The following is a 22,718-nucleotide window of genomic DNA, read 5'->3' as shown; positions in this document are numbered from 1 at the left end:
CTTTGGCTATGAAAATAATTATGAAAATTAACATTTATATTATGTGACATTTTCCAACTTTGGGAATACATTATAAAAGGATGGTGAGTTGGCATGTGATAAAACTACCCAGCTAGAAATGGCTTCAGGTAAAGCTAAGTGTAGTGCTTTCAGATATGTGAGATGAGCACCAGGACAGAAGGTTGCTGCTGTAGAGACACCATCCCACATAACTTTGGTTTAGAAAATGAAATGGTGACTTGGAAAATAGAAGCTTTCTCTCTGTTAATAAGTCCGGTGAAACTTCAAACGCAGCCTCAAGGACAACACGTCTACAGTTCCTCTGATCTTACATTCATGAAGCAGGACAAATTTGAACATCGTTCCCTTAAAATCCTGAGTAAGTTTTTAAGTTTGCCATCCTTTTCTGTTCCCTAAAGTTTCCTGCAAGATTACTTGAGTAAAATATTATGAATACTAAGAAGTAATAAAAATCTCAGTGGATGGTCTATAACTTGGCTTGTCAGCCAAATTTTCTCCTTTAAGTAAATGAAAAAGATTGTCAAATGCTTTATCTCTAGTTATATAATTATACAGAGACTGAGATTACTAATCATTATTTTGCATACTAGTGGATGAATGATAAATTTCCACTAACAGCATAACAATAAACAAACTTTTTAAAATAGTGCATATTTGCATTTTTAAATTTCAAGTTACAGCAAATGAATGTAAATGTAAAATCTTAAATGTTAAACAGAGAAAATATCTTTGTTCAGTTTTCAAGTACATCCCAAAAAAACACTCTTTTATTGAGATAACAGGAATTACAGATATCCAATACATCACTGGACAGGATCTAGACAGCTGCTATTAAAATGTCATAAATATAAGTTGTAATGGAGAAAGAGAAAGCTGTCCCAGTCTGTATAAATTAAAAGCCATAAATTCGAAATGCTATGCTAATTGTATTGGGTAAACTCAATAACAGAAGAAAAAAATAACAAGAATAAAGTAGTAAGCATACACAAGAACAAAATTATATGTTTATTAGGAACAATGAAAAATCATACTGGTTCATTACTAGATGGAAATTAGAGGTTTCTTAATTCAGGAAAAATATAAATATTTTGTTCTGCACGTCTGTGGAAAAAAATGAACAACTTTCCCTCCAAGACTAATCAAAAAAGATGAACAACTAGTTTTTTTAATCAGGTCTTACAATTTATAGCTCATGTTGCTATAAGCTTGACATAGACCTCTCAGAAAGTCTCAGAGCCTTCAGAACTTTCCAAAGGACTGGAAAAACCCATCATCTGTTTGTAATAGAAGAGAGGCAAATCAGGTTATTTGGGAAGAGACATGAAATTTCTAAAAGACTAAAAACCAACCTTCCTATGGGCAGACAGAAGAAGCACATTCTGTTTGGCCATCAGATCAGTTATTCTGGCTCTAGCAGTTTACTGTGCTGCTGTCCAGTCCACAGAGCTACCTTGGTTGAAAAATTAATTTGCCCTTTTCTATTTTCGTGTTTAAGGTTTTCAGCTGCACCAGGTCCCGAAACAGACCAGATGGTCACATGAAAACTGCTTACAGGTACATTTGCCTGGGAACCAAAGGAAAAGACAGGACAGTAAAAATCCATATTTAGATCACAGAAAGTTGCTGTAGAACTGTTTCCAAACATACCCATCTACAGCATAAAATATCTCCATTGTCATGATGTCAGTAGAGGAGATATGACAGACCCTTCTACCAAAGTTAGTGATATTGTTGGTCACAGCCATGCCAAAAATAACTTGAGGGCACTGGTGGATGGTTGTCTGGATATGTGTCAGCAATCATAGAATCCTAGAATGGCCTGGGTTGAAAAGGACCACAGTGATCATCTAGTTTCAACCCCCCCTGCTACATGCAGGGCCACCAACCACTAGACCAGGCTGCCCAGAGCCACATCCAGCCTGGCCTTGAATGCCTCCAGGGATGGGGCATCCACAACCTCTCTGGGTAACCTGTTCCAGTGTGTCACCATCCTCTGAGTGAATGTGCCCTCACAGCCCAGAAAGCCAAACATACACTAGGCTGCACCCAAAGCAGCACAGTCAGCAGGTCAAGGGAGGTGATCCTGTCCATCTGCTCTGTGAAGGTGAGGCCTCACCTGGAGTTCTGTGTTCATATGCAGAGTCCTCAGTACAGAAGAGGCATAGATCTGCTGGAATGCGTCCAGAGGAGGGCCACAAAAATGATCTCAAGGATGGAACGTCTCTGCTATGAGGATAGGCTGAAAGATCTGGGGCTGTTCAGCCTCAAAGAAAAGAGAAGGCTCCAGGGAGACCTGAGAGCAGCCTTTCAGTACCTAAAAGGGGGCTACAAGAAAGAAGGGGGCAGACTCTTCAGCAGGGTCTGTGACGATAGGACAAGGGGAAATGGGTTCAAACTAAAAGGGGAGATTTAGACTGGATATAATGAAGACATTTTTTACAATAACGGCACTGGAACAGGTTTCCCAGAGAGGTGGTGGATGTCCTGTCCCTGGAGACATTCAAGGTCAGTCTGGACTGGGCTCTGAGCAACCTGATGGAGCTGTAGATATTCCTGTTCACTGCACGGGAATTGGACCAGATGACCTTTAAAAGCCCCTTCAAACTCCAAAGATTCTGTGACTCTACGATGCACAGAGTGGAACAATTTCTCAAGAACTGTAATCTCTTCCTGTCCACCAGTATTGTCTTGCATGACATCAGATGGTAGTCTCAGCAGTGTCAGTGATTTAAAGACTCTGTACTTTCTTTAGGGAAGTTCTGCAGTGTGTGCTATGTCAAAAAGCAGACAAGGTGATCTGAATGTTTCCTTCTGCCTTCAAACCCTAGGAGATAATGGGTTGAAATTCCTCCAATTTTTATTCTTGAAACCAGCTGTAAAATTTTCCTTTACAAACAAAATATTAGTGTATTTGTATACTTACACTCGTCCTCTAACACTTCTAAGGAAATGTGACTGTTTGGCCCAGTTATCTGATTGTTACCAGTCTTCAGCATGGTAGAAAACAGCCCAAATGGATAAACGCACCAGTGGTTCCAGCAAAGCAGTTTTCCTAATAAAGCTATTTTTCTCACCTACAAAAGAAAAGGAGTATTCATACAGTCTTATTATAGTTAATACAGCACATTTCATGGGTTATTCAGATCACAAAATTTTAAGCAACTGTAAAGCTATTTTTAACTGGGTGTCTTTATCATCCATTTATCACCACAGCAGATAAGCTATTAGGAAGCCTACTCTAAACAGCTAAATTGTTCCCATGTTCCAAACATACCCTGAAACATCTGATAATGTATTGACCTTGACAGCAAACCCCAGAAATATGTGGTGCAGAAGTTTAACGAAGGAGAAGTGACAAGTTGTGGCTGCTGGTCTGCACTGAGCTTACCAGAACACAAATCTGCCCTTTAACCAGCTTAGGTGCCAAACAGCAGGGCCATGTTAGCACAGGGATCACAAAGCCATCTCCCTGGAGCTTTCTGAAAGGGTGACTTCTCAAGCTCCCAGCCCCAGGAATATGTTGGAGTTTTACAAGGTGACAGAAATTAGGAATGCTTGTAAAATGCTACAGATTTTGGAGGGGTTGAAACAATTCCGTAATTGGGATCCCTTTCTAAAATAAAGAAAAAAAAAAAAAGAAAAAAAAAAAGAGTCACATTCCTGGAAGAGTTTCTGCCCTTTTAAAGGAAAAAGCACTATGCCTCTAATATTCACAAACATTGCTGTATTATGAGAGGAGAGACTGTCACCATGCTATTTGGAAAATCTGAGTCAAAACCAAACTACATCCAAGTCTAGGGAAGTCCCTGTAGTTATGATGATATGCTCTGCTGAAGGACTGATTATTAATTGCTACTGTGACCCTGAATTTTAGTCACTAACTGAAAAACAGTCACAACTGAGGTGCAGCATGGTGGGTTGCTGCACTTAGCTCTGATTCTTTCTTAGTTCTTTCAATTTTCTTTGAAATTACCCATGAGCTCAGAAGTTATTAAGGAGGGCAGATGTTCAACCAAACAGACAATGCGTGAACCTTTTTCCTTAGGGAAAATAGGCTAACAACAAATTACTATAATTAATGCTTGGCACTGTCTATATAAAATCTTTTGTCAAAGGGAGACACAGTAGTCTAAGCATAGATTGAGGAGGTGAATGTCCATGCTTACTTTTGTAACACTGGCCAGTCAACCAAATGAAGGAAAAGAAAGGTGATTCTCATCACAGCAGCCCTGCATTCCCACTCCCTTTGGAATGAGTTTGCACAGGGAGAGGACTGGAGCAAGGGGTTTTCCTTTAGTTTTTCAAATCAAGTCTCAGCCTGCTCCACAACAACCTAACTATTTAATGGCTTCACCTCAAAATTACCAAGGAGAAGAATAGGTCAAATGCTCTTGATCAAAGTAAATGTATTGTTTGGACTACATACAAATGTCTTGAGCTCCTTGTGATATCTTCTTAACTTCTTAACAACGTCATGAGGCTGCAAGCACTTTGTTCAAGGATATTTCCTATCTCTTGTTCCTGGCAAAAGACATAGATCTGTGTCAGAAACCTGACCCACTGTTGCTTGCAGCTTTGATGGAGGTACCGAATATTCAATACTACGTGCTAAATAATTCTTGGGAGCAAGAAATGTTTAACAGAGCTTAATTTTATTCCAGTTTCAACACAGCAAACAGTGGAACAGGGAAGAAATGTAATTTGACTGACGTTTGGACTGTCTCAGCAGTCAGAGTGCGTATTTCTGACAGACTGCTGCAATGGTGGCATTAGTACTTCAGCAATCATAAACAAGAGTTTTGTTTACCAGCAAAGCCTTACATCAAGCACTCTTCACTGTAAAGGGAAAAGCACATGCAGCTCAGCTTTATGAAAAACAAAATTGGCAATCAGGTTTGTGAAGCTAAATGCCAGTGCTTTCTAAATAAATAAAGCATTTCTTCTTCTTCTTTTGTTTTTCTTTAATAAATACAATGAAGATTTCCCAGAATAAAAGAACTAAGACAAAATCCAGCCTTTGCAAAACATTTCGCCGTACACTGCGATCCTTCTCTGCCCACCAAAAGGGCAGTGGGAGCCCTAAGAGCTCTGTGTTTGTAACAAATTGTCTCCAGCGAGGGTACCAACAGATGGGTTTCGGACAGCCAGCCAGGAAAGGCTGTTCTAACAAGACTCACAGCTGTCAGAGCCTCACTTAAAAGCACTGCAGAAATCTAGAGGCTGGATAAAGTTCCAAGCCATTCTAATGCACCCCTTCATTTGGTTGACTGGCCAGTGTCACAAAAGTAGGCATGGACATTCACCTCCTCAATCTATGCTTAGACTACTGTGTCTCCCTTTGACAAAAGATTTTATATAGACAGTGCCAAGCATTAATTATAGTAATTTGTTGTTAGCCTATTTTCCCTAAGGAAAAAGGTTCACGCATTGTCTGTTTGGTTGAACATCTGCCCTCCTTAATAACTTCTGAGCTCATGGGTAATTTCAAAGAAAATTGAAAGAACTAAGAAACCTCACAGATGTTGCATTCTTACAAAATCCATAAATACTGATGGCTGGATAAAGGAATGGGAAAAATGCAGTTGTTCACTGAGGGAAAAAGATAGAATTCAGCCATAACCCTCAGTATGGCAGATATCAAAGAAGGTATCATCTTTTACCCATAGAAGTAAAATGAAAGTAGTGTGGCTAAACATTTGAAGTGGTGACGCAAATGAAATGAGAGCTAACTTTGTAGAAAGACAGGCACAAAGTTCTGCTAAATAATGAAACAACCTCCTTTCTTGTACTGTTATGTAACAACAAAGCTCTCAAATACTATCAACTCATCAGATGACTTGACGAAACTTCCTTCATAGAATCATAGAATCATAGAATGGCCTGGGTTGAAAAGGATCAAAACGATCACCTAGTTTCAACACCCTGCTGTGTGCAGGGTTGCCAACCACTGGATGCGCCCAGAGCCACATCCAGCCTGGCCTTGAATGCCTCCAGGGATGGGGCATCCACAACCTCCTTGGCCAACCTGTTCCAGCGTGTCACCACCCTCTGGGTGAAAAACTTCCTCCTAATATCTAACTGAAACCTCCCCTGTCTCAGTTTAAAACCATTTCCCCCTGTCCTATCACTATCCACCCTTGTAAACAGCTGTTCCCCCTCCTGTTTATATGCTCCTTTCAAGTACTGAAAGATTGCAATGAAGTCTCCCTGGAGCCTTCTCTTCTACAAGCTAAATAAGCCCAGTTCCCTCAACCTTTTTTAATAGGAGAGGTGCTCCAGCCCTCTGATCTTAATGGCTTTCCTCTGGACCTGCTCCAAGAGTTGTCTTTCTTGTGCTGGGGGCCTTCAGTTAATTCTGTTGCATTGTAACCATTCTACCCAAGAAAACCTCCATTAAACACAGATGCTTCACACAAGTGGTTTTGACTGGCATTACTAACCTGCAACGAATCTGACCACAGCACACTCCACTGGGTTTGTAACAGTTTATTGGAGTTCACAGGGTAGCCAACACCATCACCCTTCTGTTCCATAGCAGTTTCCAAGTGCATTTCTCTCAGATCTTTCCTTGAGTATTAAAGCTTCCTTCATTAAATAATTATTATATCTAAGTTAATTATATTTAATTAGTTTCTTAAAAAACATGGGCATCTTACGTTAACGTTTTGTGCTTTTCAAATTAAACTATTTATTCACTATGGTTCCCTGAGGATGGATTTATACTGAGTGGTACCACAAAAATTCTCTGTGACACTTAAAATGCTCAGAGCATTATACATTTCTGTTTATCGTGCTACGGCTGTTACTAGAAATCCTCATTCTTGGTTCGATGTTCCTGTTTTATTTATTAGCTACAAGTATTTGTTGAATGGCTATGACACTGTGAACAGAGTGCAAAGCCAACAACATCTTTACTAGAGTAAAAAGGACAGCATGAATCACACAACCAAGTTAATATTTAAAGAACAACAATTTAATTTGGTACGCAACATTTTCCTAGGAGGATCTTTATTTTCAATGCTATACATGTGAAAATAAGAATGAGCAAGTGGTTTGTTATCTACATGTATAAAAATATAAACATCCTATCAAACATCCGCAGTCACCCTTCACAATATGCATCACTGAAAATCTTAAATTCTAATTAAAAGAAACGACTGAGTTTAACAGCTCTTGTAAACGCTACTGCATTTATCTCTAAGTAAATCCACAGTGAACAGCTGCAAACCATGTGTGGGGCTCTAGCAGTGTGCCTTTAGATATTCTCCTTCTGAAGAATAATGGGTAAGAGGAGCTATTGCGTCCATCCATTCTCCGAGTGCTCACCACAGGAGAGCACACAAACTCAGGGACTTGGCCTGGGGCATTTTACCTTTTGAAGATTTGACTGAAATTGCCAATTAACCTTTAAGAAATACAGAGTTTTCTGCAGCAAGTCATCAAATGACTGTTGAATTTGTGGCACTGTCATTTCAAACTGAGATTTTAAATACAAAATGAGCAGCCTCATTGTCTAATATTAATCACACTTAGAAGAGTTTTTAGCACAAACACAAAGATTATTTTTTTAATGATCTATTTACATTTTTATTATATCAACTTTTACTTAAAATTCTGAGTTCCTGGGTCATCTGCCATCAAATGGGCCAGCACTCACTGATCAAACTACAGGCATTCTTTGTTAGAGAGATGCATTCAACCACCTGGAAGTTAAGGTATGATTCACATTCAAGCAAATATGTGATCAATTTCAGTTCTACACTGATGCTGATATTCGCGTTCAGTTTTCTGCCATAGAAACAGGTATAAGAAACCAATAAAACATTACCATATTATGTACACAGCGTAATATGTAACTGCTCAGCTAGATATGAAATTTTGTAGCACTAAAGTGATTAAAAAACTAAATGATTCGTGTAAAATGCTTATATACTGTATATATATATACATACTAAATCACAAGTTCAATTCAAAACTGCCCCTACTCATAGCTTCTATGATGGATTTCATAAGCTACCAGATTCTTAAAAAAAGAAAGCTATCTAGAGCGAATCCGAACACTTCCACTGAAATTTTATACAAAATTTTAAAAAACATACTTCAGAGTTACTTAACAGAAATTAGAAAAAGACAGTCATTATTCTTGAGAATGACATGGTACAGACCTAGTAGCTGTGATCAAGCTCCTTTCACTTGCAGCGTAAAGAAATTATCTCAGAGTAAGGCATAGGACAAACAGGTTTCAATCTGTCTTCAGGTGTATTGGCCTCTCACTCTATCTTATTGCTCATCTAACAAGACATGGACATTGCTCTACACTTAAAAATACTCCGTTACACATCTATCTACAGCTGGACAATATTCAGAGCTTTCGCATGTGCATCATCACTTCAGTCACACTGATAAACAATCTTGCCAATTAAAAAACTCATGGCTGTGGAAGTTATTTTCAGTTTTATGCAACTGCAGATGTACTTAGTGAACGACCAAGTGATGCACATGGAGACTGAGCGCTGGAACTCAGTACGTAAGCGGCTATAGCTCTTTTCAAAGGAACTAAGGTTTAAAAATAAAACCCTACTACGAAATTCTTTGGTTAGACGTAAGTGCTAGCAGTATTTCTAAATTTGGGGTTAGAATGATCAACTTGTTAATCAATAGTTTAAAAAAAAAATGCAACTTCAGGCGTTAAATGTTGAATTCTTTCAACATTACATTTAAGATATTTTTCTGTCACCATCTGAACAGACAACACAGGCTTCAAAATCAGGTGTTAAAGTGCTTTTGTACTCAAACCTTCACGAATTTATTGGAAAGAACTGCTTGACTTTCTGCACTGTGCAAACCACTCTCGGGCCGTAGGTTGCAAAGCAAGCTGTGGCTGTCTTCTACAAGAGAGACTACCAAGTCGCATGAACACAATGCAACTTTACTTCCTTAAAGGGCAATTTCTCCTGAAGAATACTGTCACCTCCCTTTCATAAGGATGGGGCTTAATCCTTTCTAAGAATGAGCTGTGTGGCAGGAGAGGTTCTTAACTCTCAGCAGTCACTTCCCAGGTAATACTGACATGAAAAACAAGAAACTGTTTCTTAAAAATGTTGCTTCAGCATCAGTTCCATTGGCTTCAAAATTTTACACCACTAAAATGACAAAACTCAAAGTAATAAGCAAGGTACTCTTGATTACACTTAAAAATCCATCTGCTTCTATTCAACATACACACACAATTTCACCATGACAGAAGCAGGCTCCACCTTCACCATGGCATCCCAGCTGTCACCCCACCCTGGTAATTTGGAGGATGCTAAGGAAATATGCACTGCATTTTCTATGCATATTGCAGACTTCAAGAGAATTACAAGGACTTCACGCCACCCATGAAAGTTACAATGTACACAGCATTTTAAGTTCCCAAAGCACTGCCCCTTGATTCTGCAGACACTACAGTTCGACAGCTGGTTATCCTAAGAACAGTGCTCCACTGCAGCCTCACTCTCCTGCTGCACAGGCCTTGGCCCAGCTCCACAGTCTGGGAAGTTCAGAGGCTGAGGGAGGGCAGATGGACACGGATGGATCTGGTCACAAAGAGCTTGCTTCCTGCAAAATTATTCATCTCTACAGGTTAAGTACAAGCAGCAATGCCAGTGTGACAGGCAGCCATCACCGCCACATGGCTGTCCTTCACAGGTTGGCATCGCCTTCATGGGAGGGGCCATAAAACGGGCTGCCATAACCTGCTCAAAGAGGTAAAATCTCAGTCTGAGCATGGGGATGAGAGAAGACACCTACCAGTTCAACAGAAATCACTGAAAAGCAACCGGAAAAGAGTTCTTTGGTCCCTACACCCCAATCTGACAGCACTGCATGGAGAAGCAGGGGCTGGGCACACCTATGCCTTCCTGGCTGGGGTGTTTATCTACACCCGTGACCTCTTCCCTCCCCTCTCCCAACACAGCTACCGGGGGGCTCGAGGGGGCACAGGGCAGCCGGGCCACGCCGCGGCAGCTAAAGCGGACTGCAGCACGGCGGCTCCCGCCCCCGGGGCCCTCCGGGGCTGTGCGCAGCGGTGAGGCGAGGCGGGGGCCGGCGGAGGAGCCCCGCAGGTGCGAGGGCCGCGCAGCCCCGCGCCGCCGGGCGGGGCTCAGTCTCTGCAGAAGACGTACTCGGTGTAGCTGGTCCAAATCTTGTCCTCGGCGGGACCGCCCTGCTCGGGGCCGAAGGCGCAGGTGCCGGTGGAGGAGCAGGCGGCCATGCGGAAGCCGGCCTCGGAAAGACGGTCGAAGGCTTGCTCGAGGAAGTTGAACTTGAGGTAGTAGCGGGCGGTATAGCGCTCGGGGGGGCGATCGGGGTCGCGGCTCTCGTTCAGCGTTTCCCCGAAAACCTCCTTGGCCAGCGCGGTCTTGCCGCACACGGTGATGCGCGCCACCCGCCGGAACTTGGCGTCGGCCTGCGCCTCCCGCCCGATGGTGTAGGAGCCGCGGTAGCCGATGGTGATGTAGCCGGAGCGCCGCCCGCCCGCCCCGTCCAGTGACTGCGAGGGCGTCAGCAGCGGCCCGCCCGAGGGGCTGCGGCTGGCGGTGGGCGACGGCGCGGACGCCGCCGCGGCGCCTCCTTCCGCGGGCTCTGCCTCCAAGCAGCCGAGCAGCGGCGGTTCGTCGGCGCACAGCGAGCCGTCGCGGTGCAGCGCGGCGGGGCGGGCGGCGGCGGTGGCGGCCCGAGCCTGCGCCAGGCGGCGCGCCAGGTCGGGCAGCTGGAAGTACTCGGCTTCGCGCTGCAGACGGCTGCGTTCGGGGAAGTGCTCGGGCAGCACCAGCTGCAGGTCCCGCAGGTAGTCCAGGATGTAGCGGAAGAGGAAGCCGTCGCGGTCGAGGAAGAAACGGCCCTTGCTGTCCCGGGGCAGTTCGCTGGGCTGCTGCTGCGAGAACATGCGCCAGAGCAGCGAGTCTCGCACCGAGACGACGGTGCAGCGCCGCGTCACGTACACCTGCCCGCCCACGTTCAGCTCCACGATCTCGGGAAAGGCCGACCAGCCGCCCGCCGCCGCCGTCGCCCCGCTCCCCGCCGCCGGCGACACGCCGCCGCCGTTGGGCAGCCCGCGGGCGCTGTCCGCCAGGGCCATGCCGAGGGAGCCCGCCACGGGCGGGAGACGCCGCCTTCCTCCTCCTCCTCTTCCTCCTGCTGCCGCCGGCAGGTACCGCGGGGCCGTTGCCCGCCGGAGCCCCCGCCCCGTCGGTGCGTGGAGCCGGGCGGCCGCGCTACAGACCGGGCGCCTCCGTCGGACTACAAGCGGAGCGCCCCGGCTGCGGCGGGGCCGCGTTTATGTACGCGGCCGCAGCCGGCGGGAGGCGGAGGAGGCCGGCGGGAGGCAGAGCCGAGCGCGCGGGGAGGGGACGGCGGCGGCTCGGCACTGACGCAGGGTCCCCGGCCCCCGCCCCGTCCTGCCCTGCCTCTCCCTAAGGCCGGGCGCCGGGCGCTGCGGAGACGCGGTTCCGCTCCTTCCGTCCTCGGCCGCTGTTGGTGAGGAACGTAGCACCGGGAGCGGCGGTGCGGGGACCTTACCGTGGCACCCGTGTGTGTGTGTGTTGGGGGGAGCACGGGTGTCACCGGGTGGCCTTACAGCTGAGGTTGGATTGGGAGTTACTGGGTATGTTAGGAAACATAAGCGCCTATTTAGAATGTAGGGGCAGGGAGCATTTAAATTATGTTTCAGTGCTTTGCTTGAATTTCATCCACCTTTCTTTCTCTTTACGAGCGACAGCATTGAGCTGCTGCTGTGGTGTGCTCAGTTTCTCTGGGGTGTCCACTCGTGCCCACTTGCCCAAGAGCAGCTGGAGGGAGCGCTTTCCAAGGAGCCCTTTCCAGTCTGTTGTGCTACAAACAACAAATCCACTGAACGAGAAATTAGATGGTGCAGAGCCAGGCGTTAAAATTACTTTGAAAATGGAGAAATGGAGGAGGAAGGAAAGGCAAGCTAGTTCTCAAAAAGCGAGGTAAGTTTGCCACAGAGAAGAGGAAGAAGGGAGGGAGTTGAGAAATAAGAGTTTTGCAAAGGGAGCAGATGACAAGAACAGGGAGGTGAGGCAGGGCATGGGGAGAGCTTGAGTCACTCAGGAGTCTCAAGAGTTCAGTTGGAAAGGACTAAGGATAAGGCAGCAGAGAACACTGCATTTTCCAAATGGAAAAACAGGCTGCCAGCACACAGACCACCATGTGTTTTCATTTGTGGGAGCAAAATGGCACAGTAGATTAATCTGATATTTTGATGATGTGCTGCAACTAATGACTTGGTTCATTCTTCCTTTTTATTTTTTTATTCTTTTTTGAGAGAAGAGTAGGATTGGGGTTAAAACTGTAGTTTAGTAAAGATCAGGGGAAGTACAAGAAGCCTGAAAGAGTTTGATTTACTATCCATTTGAGTACACAAGTTTGTCATTGCAGACAAAAAGAAAAATAATGTCACTTATCCACTAGCCCAGGGTGGGAATCTTTTTGTCTTACACTATTTTAGAGTCAATTCACTAGACTAAAGCACATGAAAATATCACAGTGTGGTTTGCTGGCAGCAGCTTCATGGGGTTACTTTTGCCTCAGTTCCTTTATGCGGTGTTTCCCCCCAGCATCACTCTGCTCCCGGCCATCCTTAGTAGGAAGCCACTTCAGGAGCCTCCCACAGGTGCATATTTTAAACTCAGCTTCCCTCGTGTGGGCTCTGCTGAGAGCACTGTGATCAGCCTGTGCATCCAGGAGATGAGATCATGTGATGCTCTTGAGGGCAATTATTCACTGCACAATTTGCAGTGGAAGATTCTTGCAGATGCTTCTGTATAAAAAATAGGGTGTTTAATTCATCTATTAATTAAGGAAGCTGACCATAGAATTATAGAATCATGGAATGGCTTGGGTTGAATGGAACCTCAAAGCTGATCCTCTGGCCATGGGCAGGGTTGCCACACAACAGGTCAGGCTGCCCAGGGCTCCCAGCCTGCTGTGGACTGAAGGATGAACCCAGCACTGAAATACCAGTTTTGAAGCAACTACTTCTCAGAATTACTGTCCTCTCTGGGCATCTCTTGCAGCTTTATGCAAGTGAGGATGCTTTGCCTGGCTGCAAGGCTATGATTATTGTAACATCCAACAGTTGTTTCTTTTCTAATTTCACCAAATTTTATAATAGTTTTTTTTTCTCCATTTTCTATCCCTTTATATTTGGCTATATTTGTCTCCAATGAGGAGAACTGGACTTCATCCAGGGGTATTAAAATGGATGAATGTATCAACTATTTTCATGTGCATGTCAGTCACTAGGTTGCATAACGCAGCCATAACCTCTGTGTTTTATTCTCGTTTTGTGTGGGAGACTCAGTGAGCTACTGGTACAAACTGAATGTTACATTCAGGAGTGCCACAGAGCATCATGGAAGGCACACGACCCTAGGAAAGGGAGCTTCTGAGATCTGGTGGACACGCTAAGCTTTATGATGGGAAATACGAATTTCCTTAACTCTGTTGGTACCGTAACAATTCTGAGAATGAGTTGCTTCAGATAAGGCACTCACAGCATTTGCTGTTAGCTGTCAACTGGGACTGGCTGTGCTTTGGATGCCTTCTGTCCTAACGGTGGGATCCAGTTTTCTTTTGGCATTTTTGAGTTTAGACTGTTGTTCTTTTTTTGGGTGGGTGCTTTTTTTGAGTCAGTGCTTAAAAGAAGGTTTCCATCACGGCTGCCAGCGGCACCACGCTGGGATGAAGAACGAGCCTGGTTTTTGCATTGTGGGTACAACAACCACAGCGGTAATCTGGTTCAGATGCCCTCGAGCATGAAACGTAAAACTTCCTTCTCAAACCGTGGAGGAAGAGCAGCACCTAGCGGGAGTGAACCGTATTGCAGTTAATAAATGGAAAGGGCTCCGAATTTGGGTGTTAAACGACCCAAATACCTGATTTAGGGAAATCGTAGAATCCGTTTGAGCTGGAAGGGACCTTCAAGGACTGTGGTCCAGCTCCCCTGCAATGAACAAGGACATGTGCAGCTAAATCATGTACCACTCGCACCTCGAGTACTGTGTCCAGTTTTGGGCCCCTCACTGCAAGAAAGATATTGAGGCCCTGGAATGTGTTCAAAGGAGGGCAACAAAGCTGGTGAGGGGTCTGGAACACAGGCCATATGAGGAGAGGCTGAAGGAGCTGGGAATGTTCAGCCTGGAGAAGAGGAGGCTCAGGGGAGACCTCATTGCTCTCTATAACTTCCTGAAGGGAGGTTGTAGTGAGCTGGGGGTCGGCCTCTTCTCTCGTGTCATTAGTGATAGGACCAGGGGGAATGGCTTCAAGCTACGGCAGGGGAGATTCAGGCTGGACATGAGGAAGTATTACTTTTCAGAAAGGGTGGTCAGGCACTGGAATGGACTGCCCAGGGAGGTGGTGGAGTCACCGACCCTGGGGGTGTTCAAGGAAAGACTGGATGTTGTGTTGAGGGACATGGTTTAGTAGGAGCTATTGGGAATAGGTGAACGGTTGGACTGGGTGATCTTTTAGGTCTTTTCCAACCTTGGTGATTCTATGATTCTATGATTCTATGTTGCTCAGAGCCCTTTAGCCACAGAAAGTAGAAGATACATTAATGTATTCACATTCTTCGTAGGACACTTGAAAAACACATTTTATCCCTCTTTAGAACTTAAAGTTGTGGTTTGCAGTTATGTCTAATAAGATATGATTGAATTGTTTCAGAGTTCATTACTGAATTGAGTAAAATATTTAACCTCCTGCATAAAAATAACAAAAGGATTACTGATCTGAACCTACGGGTCAGCTATGCTTGTTTAAGCCTCACAATCTTGCTTTGAGGATGTAAGAAAAAGAATATGTTAGTTAGCTGCAACTGCATACCCTAGGAAGTCCTTCTCCTATGAAAATATTCAAGTGTGAGTGACATTGAAGGAAAAATCAGAATAATTCAGGTTGGAAGAGACCTCAGGAGATGATCAAGTGTCAAAATACTCAGCTACTGCCAGGAGGCAGGATAGGTTATAGGACAGTTATGTCATTTTATAATGTGTAGCAGTGTGATATTTTACATGCACAACATGTGCAAGTTTTCTCCTGTGCCAAATTACTCATGGTTCCTGTGGAGCAGTTCTAAGTCAGTGTTCTTTCTGTGAGACTTGGCTCTCAGAAATTAATTTTTGATATCTCAGTGAAATATTTCATTCACATATACAAGTCTTCCCTTGGCAATTTTACTTTCTGTGAATTCTGACATTCTGACCCAGCTTCTACCACAGTACTGACAGAAAGACAGTCAGACCTTTGCAAACATGAGTGGAAGCTACATCGATCTTCTGTGTCAGCCATCAGCATGGATCAGCAGCCTTACACTCTGTCCTAGAATCTGACGGCATAAGGACTCAATAGAAGAGTTTCTTCTAGTAGGGAAAATGTAACTCATTATCTGTTTTTTTTTAACATAACTAATTCGGATATCAAAACATACCTCTACTTTCTCTTGCCTGCCTTTCTGTAGCGTCTGTCAGGCTTCAGAATAGCTTTTAGTGAAAAAAAGCACTTGCAAGTGGTAAATGCAAGAGAGCAGAGTGCTGGCAGTCCTTCTCATTACTGAAGGCCCCAGGGTAGGAACTGAAGTCAGGAGTCAAGGCTCAGACAAGGTTGGGTGTGCTTCACACCCAGAAGACAAATCTCAGAGGGAGCTATCATCAAAAGACAGAAGTGTTGGTTTGCAAAGGAACCAGTTAAGAACTGACCCTAAGTCTGTTCCTCTGAGAAGCTAATCACAAGGGGAGTGTCACTCCTGGGCATGAAATCTATCCAAGGGAAAGTACTTTTTAAGAAACTTTTCAAAAGTTAGAGATTTGGCTTAAATCCCTTTCTTATTTATGAAACTGTATTTTAACAGAGGAATTCAAAATGTGTTCTTAAAAAATAAGTAATTAATAATAAAGATAGCGGTGACTGTGTTTCACACTTACCTATTCTGTTTGGCTGAGGTTGTTGGTGTGTTTTTTGGTAATCTGACTTTTCAAAATGATATTTGTGGACAGTACACAATAAGGAATTCATTTGCTTTGGCTTTTTGCCACTATGTACCAAATGTAAACTGGAATGGTTCACTTGAACAGACTCAGGAAAATGAATGTTTTTCTTTGTTCTCTTTGCATCTTTTCCTGTTGAAATTGATGTAAAATTCCTATTATATTTAATGGAAGAAATGCTGTCATCCTCTCCAGGGATGCTTACTGCATCCATTAAAAAAGGAGGGAAAGAAAGCCCCTAGGTGGGAACCCATAGCAGGTACTCTGTGGGTCAGTGACTGACAAATATGCATTCACTATTTTTTGCTCTACCTAAGCTTGTGTCTTCAAATGTGGAACTTAGTGTGTTGATGTCACACCCTGCTAGTTTCACAGCCCATCTAAACTAATGAGCAATATTAAACTGGCAAGGAGGGAACGGCTTGACAAAGCTTATTTAGCATGCTAATGTTCATTCAGGGTGTCAGTCCTGAAGGATGCTTTGAATGTGGCAGAGGTGGGCCCAGCTTTTTCCTGGGCTCTGTGATTAAGCATCTGTCCACCAGACTTCATCTCCTCTGACACAGACTGAAATGAAATTAATGAAGTCTCATTAGAGACTCGGTGTTCTCGGTGTTCACCTTCCTACCTGGAAGATGAAAGTCAGAATTTAAATGCATTAAAAAAAAAAAAAAAAAAAAAGACCCTTTATTGTTAGGATGCTCAAACTGGTTTCTGCCTCTTAGACCTCAGAGTACAGGCCCTCCTGCTTGGTATGCAGCTCCAAAAGATTTTCACTGCTCAAAATGTCCTGGAAAGGAGCCATTCACTGAGGATCTCCCCAAATACACATCACTTATGGACATAACCAGCATTCCTGTCAGTGAGAACATCTGTGAGTGAAGGCTGTGAACAGACCCTCTCTTAGCTCCTGCAGGCAGTGTGTCTCAGTTGTGTGGCCATGCCAGGAGGAACTGCTGGGCCTCCTGCTTGCTCACACCCTCTCTGACCCACATGTAAACTAATGTTGTAGTGAGAACATTTCATTCGAGAGGGAAGATGGTTTGCTGCCTAACTGCTGAACATCTCAGCCTAGCAAGTGAATTAGCAGGTCAGCATCTGCTAGAACTAAAGTTGATCTTGCCAGAACATTTCATTCATGAAGTGCCGGCCCCCATCCTCAGCAGTGTTTCCAAGTTTCCTCGACCACTTGTGCTCTTAACTCCTTGCGCGCTGCAGAACCCAACCTGATTTTCAGCTTAGGTTGAGTTTTGCTTCTTGAAGCTGAGCTAGAACGTTGGAATCAACTTCATCAGGCACAGTTGACTGTTCCCTAGCTTCCTGATGGCCCATGATAATGAGATGTTACTGCACGAAGTAATGAAAAACAGCTGTTTCTTGCCTGTAAATTAAAAATGCAGTTCATTTGGAAGTAGGACTGACAAAGCTGTCTTCCTTCTCAGGGAACTTCATGTATTTTGCTCTGTAGTTGGAGACGCTAAAATAGGATGTAGTTACTGTGTCTAGGAAATTCTGAATGTGCTTTCCTTAGAGGAATTATCACTCTGCTTTGTAGGGATTTGTTGTAAGATATTATCTATCTACAATATCTGTGATTTTCAGTCATGTAAGTAAGTTTAATTAACACCTTATTGCTAAAAATTAACATATTGATAGAGCAAGTGTCAGATGGTTAGGACATTTCAAAAATATGTGGAATGAAAAATCAGTGTTCAGATATAATGAAGTTTTAAATAAGCAAGTATCTAAATTCTCAAGCAAATCACATACACTTAATTCCAGCAGTTTGCAGGCTCTTTAAGCCTTTGAGGAATACAGGAATTTGATTTTTAGGAAGCTCTCCTCTCTTTGTATTCTAGAATCATGGAATATCTTGAGTTGGAAGAGACTCAAAAAGACCATTAAGTCCTACTCCTGTATCCAGCTTATCAAATTATCCTGTCTTATCAAATGAAAAACAATATCCAACATCACTCACTGCTGAATTGCCCATTAGAGGAACGTCCTGGACACTGATAAGACCTGGACAATACCACACAAAGTTTACGAAGGTAAACTTTATGGTGCTATACAACATTTTGACTCCAAGTCAAAATATTTTTCCCTGAATTACTTTGCTATGAATCTCAACAGGAAAGGAACACAAGGATACTGAGATTACAATGCAGCATAAATTTTATTGAATGTAAAGAAGGAGTCAAAGCAGTGCATAGTTTAAAGCTGCTACAAAAGCAGCTGGTAAACAGATTGGCAATCACCTGGCAAACTTTGCCACAATAGGATGCGTGTCTTCCTCCCTCATGTGGTGAGAGGAAGAAGTAGGGCCCTCTCAGCTTGCTTCAGGATGAACCCATGGCAGAGGACAGCACTAGACAATAAAAACTTGTGATGATGAGAAGAAAGCAGAAGAAGACGTCTGCTGACTGTGTTTCCAGACAGCACAGGCTGGCACCCTGGCTTCCTCTCTCTGCTTTGCAGGAGGACAGGAGGGTGCTCAGCCCATCTGGAAACTTTGGCCAGCAGCTACATCCTCAGTCTGGTGCCTGGCTTCAAGCATCACTGGGATGTGTTCAGAGGATGTCCACCCCAGCTTTAGCAGGGCAGGCACCTCCTGCCAGAGAACCGGCCACCCAGGCCAGAGAAGCCAAAGCCCCCAGAAGAGATAGGCACTCCCTCCTGGCTAAGGATGCTGCCAACAGCAGCAGAGGTGCTGGATCCCACAGCAGTGTTCTGGGGGAAGGAGCTGAGGATGGGACCAGGCAGGGTCACCACCACAGGAGAGGGCTGGATCACCACACGGGAGTCCTGGCACTGCCGCACACAGGGTTCGTTGCAGCTGTTGGCCAGCGGGGTCGGGCCACAGGGACGGCACAGATCGAAGCAGGACATGGCTGTGGGATGGAGGTGTACCTAGGAGAAAGGGCAGGCAAAGCACATCTCACAATTCACCACAGTTCATAGTTCACCAACAGAGGAGGTGCAGGCTGGGGAGCAGGCTGGATAGGCCCCTGCAGTGACAGCCCAAGGTCTGTTTCCACCTCCCCTGACTCTGGCAAGCAGAACAAAGCTGGTGGGAGCACCACCGAGGAGCAAAACTCACACCAAGGTTAGAACAAAGTCAAAGACTCAGAGGAGGTCAGAAGAAAAAGAGGAGAAACAGAGAAAGAGGACAGTGATGAGAAGAGCACTGCTGCTTACCTTGTTCACCAAGAAGGAGAAGGCAAGAGAAGTGGATAAGGGAGCATGGTGTTGGACAGGCTTTTATACTGCTCAGAACTGCCCATAGGCCCAGAGGCACCCTTTGCACATACATTATTTGTAACAACAAGCTCATCTTGCATGCAAAACACCACAATTAAAGAAATTTGTGTCTTTTTTTTTTTGTTCCCTGCAATGCTCCCTTTTCATTTCTGTGTATAGGACATGCCCAGTCTGCCACTAAGTCTCCTTTCAAGTGACAGGATTAGAAGCCAAAACATTTCCTGGAGACATGACACGTCAGTATGAGCAGGTGACGCAGCCAGTGATGAGCACTGTGTCACCTCAGGAGGGAACAGCAGCCTCCTACCCTCAGGGGCTTTGCTTCAACACTTGTCTTTAGGGTTGGGACAGGTCTCCTCCTAACCCTGAAGCTTCACCTGTATTTCCACATGGGAGGGACAGTGTCATCAATCATTTTCCCTAATGCTATAATAAAATCTTAGATTATAGAATGACTTAGTTTGGAAGGCACCTTTAAAGATCACCTAGTTCAACTCCCTGCCATGAGCTGGGGACATATTGCAGCAGATCTGGTTATTCATAAGCCATCTAACCTTACTTTGAATATTCTCAATGCTGGGGCATCCACAACTTCTCTGCACAACCTGTTCTAGTGTCTAATAAAGGAATCTTCTTCACATCCCTTCTGCTTACGTGCAAACTGTTGGCAAAATAAAGATCACTCTGACTTTTGAATACAAATCTGGGGGCTTGGGTAGTAAAACTCAGAAATTGTCTTTCCCATGCTGTGAGACAACTGCCGAAGTATATGCTATACTTTTTTTCTGGCTTGAAAAGGGTTGCAGCCATTAAAGGTACCTGTTTGTTTTCACCTTATAATTTTTCATGTGTGTTGCATATATGTGCCTTTTGCCAGATTGCCATCCTGAAATCATTGAACACTTTCATTGTTATTGTTTATATTTTTTAATACAAAGTCTTGATTATGTGAGAACCAATTCTCTTAAATATAATCTTTTCAAATAAAATTAGGAAAAAAACCCAAACATCTATTCATCTCTGAGAAGTTAAATCACATAGAAAGAGGCTGGGATTGTAGAATGGATCTCAGTGAAGGGGAAGCTTATCTGAGAGGCAGAAGCATAAATCCTGCAGTCAAAGTGACAAAGAAGCTTCCAGAATAAGAAAACATCTCTTTGTAAGTCAAAACTCTCTGTGACTGGCAGTCCAAAAACTAAAAAGAAAACATGTAAATTGCCAAGCATAAAGCTTATTATAGGGGAAAAGGAGAAAGGAAAAAATGAAATACAGCTAAGAAAAAGCAAAATAAATACAGAGGGGATGGATAGCAGTTCTTTCTGGATTTTATGAGCCTTGAACTGCATATTGTCAGTTTTCTAGAATTACAGTAGTTACACAGCCTTGTCTTTAATACTGTGTAGATCATAGATTAGATTATAACTGTGGTTATTCAGACCTGTTTTATATTGGAATGATTTTAAAGGGTAAAATATTCACCAGTTACCTATGCATGTCATCTCTCTTCTTGATCTCTCAATCTGTATCCTCAGGTCAAGGCTGATGTGGCTGTCCCCTCAACTTGCAATAAAAAAATGGTGATGTTTGGGTCATTGCCTCTTGACAACAGTAGATTTACTCATAAGTTGTGTTTTGTTTACTTTTTCCACGTATTTGTTTTTACTGTACTCATGCATTTTTTTTCCATCAGCCAAAGCAAATATATTTGTTTTTATTTTTTTTACTTTGCAATGGAAAAAAAAATGTTTCAGAAGCCATAGGAGGCGCTTACATACAGCCCTAAGTACTCTGTAAGTACTGGAGGACAGATTGTGAACATTGCTAAGTATGCATCACACATCCAAAAGAGGGGTCAAGGCTGGAGGAGCAGAGGATTGGAGTGAGAATGGTCTTGTGTTGGCTATACAAAGGAAAAATACCAGTAACTGCATTTAGCCTTAATAACCATAACCCATAGGAGCTCTTCAGAAGTGAACTGGATACATTCAAGTGATACCTTTAGTGTACAGGTTGGGAAGCTTCAAGGTAATTTCATATATACCTGCTATAGTAATGGATATGCTGTAAAACTGATTGGATAGCCACAGCCTATTTTTTTACTGCTTACTAGAATTCTTTTCTTTTGCATAACTTCCCTTTTTCTATCCGCTGAGCATCATACGTCTCAGAGTCATGTCTGTATGCCAAAACACTCTTCTGCTTCTCTCCCATTCGATAAGCTGCACTGTGTGCTTATTATAAGCTAAACTGTTTGAATTTGCACCAGAAGAGGGAGGGAGTACATGACCAACCACTTCGGTCAGTCAGCATTTTTCTGCCGTTCTGAAGAGTTTCCAGGCATTAAAAAAAGAATGACAGAAGGTAGTGGTAGAGCAGGGCTCAGGTTCATGCGCTTGAATGACTTACAATCACAGACCCTATAAAGAACAGATGAATGGGCTTACAGAGCAGCATTAACACACATTGAGTAGATAAACCATAGGCAGCTTGACTTGCCAAGCAAGGATGATCCTGATTCAAAGCATTGGAAGAGAAAGTACGAACAAGCTGTAATGCCACACTGCTTATCAAGTGTTCTGACTAATGGGAAAAGCTGTTTTCTTTAGAATCTAGCACGAAGAGTTGTTCTAAGATTCAGAAAGAAAATTCTTCCTGGTGGAATCCATGTGCAAATATAAACACGAAAGCTGACATTTTGGCCCCCCTCAACTCAGAGGCAAAATTTCCTGAGTTTTCAGTCCTGATTTGCCTCTCAGGAATCCTGGACCCTGGAGATAAGAGGAAGAGTCTGAGGAATGGAAAGCTTCTCTAGGGTTCAGGAAGAGATTATCAGATTGCATCTAGCCAAAATCAACATGCAAATCCATGGGCCTCAGTTGGATGTACCCATGAATGCGGAGGGAGCTGGCAGAGGGGATTGCTGAACCACTCTCTATCATCTTTAAAAGGGTCTTGGTGAATGGGAGAGGTGCTTGAAGACTGAAGGATAGCACAGGAAGTTCCATAAGAATGTGCGGAAGAACTTCTTTATGATAAAGGTGACAGAGCACTGGAACAGGTTGAACAAAAAGGTTGTGGAGTCTCCTTCTACGGAGAGAATTCAAGACCTCTCTGGACACCTACCTGTACGACCTACTGTAGGGCACCTGCTTTAGCAGCGGGGTTGGACTCAATGATCACTTGAGGTCCCTTCCAACAGTTGCAATTATGTGATTCTGCGATTTCACCTGCAGTTGGCTGACCACATGCATACTATGGATGCCTTTGCATGTACATTTATTTATTTCATCAAAGCATTTCTGAGGTGAAGGTGTGAAAAATCAATTTTCTCAACAGTATGTTGGCTTTCCTTCAGATTGTACTTGTGCATCATTGTCAGATAAAATC

At 43.8% G+C, this 22,718-nt stretch overlaps 1 protein-coding gene across 1 annotated transcript; it reads right to left on the bottom strand.

Moving 5' to 3' along the window:
- Positions 1-10,165: 10,165 nt before the first annotated feature.
- On the bottom strand, positions 10,166-11,143 carry KCTD12 (potassium channel tetramerization domain containing 12). The gene has a single exon (XM_042839087.1). The coding sequence runs from the start codon at positions 11,141-11,143 to the stop codon at positions 10,166-10,168; it is 978 nt and encodes a 325-aa protein (XP_042695021.1).
- Between the last annotated feature and the right edge of the window lie 11,575 nt (positions 11,144-22,718).

This window comes from Centrocercus urophasianus, unplaced genomic scaffold, assembly GCF_019232065.1.
Source record: "Centrocercus urophasianus isolate 14NV4802_14NV808 unplaced genomic scaffold, USGS_Curo_1.0 seq_9, whole genome shotgun sequence".
In the NCBI taxonomy this organism is placed as follows: Eukaryota; Metazoa; Chordata; class Aves; order Galliformes; family Phasianidae; genus Centrocercus; species Centrocercus urophasianus.
The sequence above is the reverse complement of the archived record's forward strand: the minus strand, read 5'-3'. Positions and strand labels throughout refer to the sequence as shown.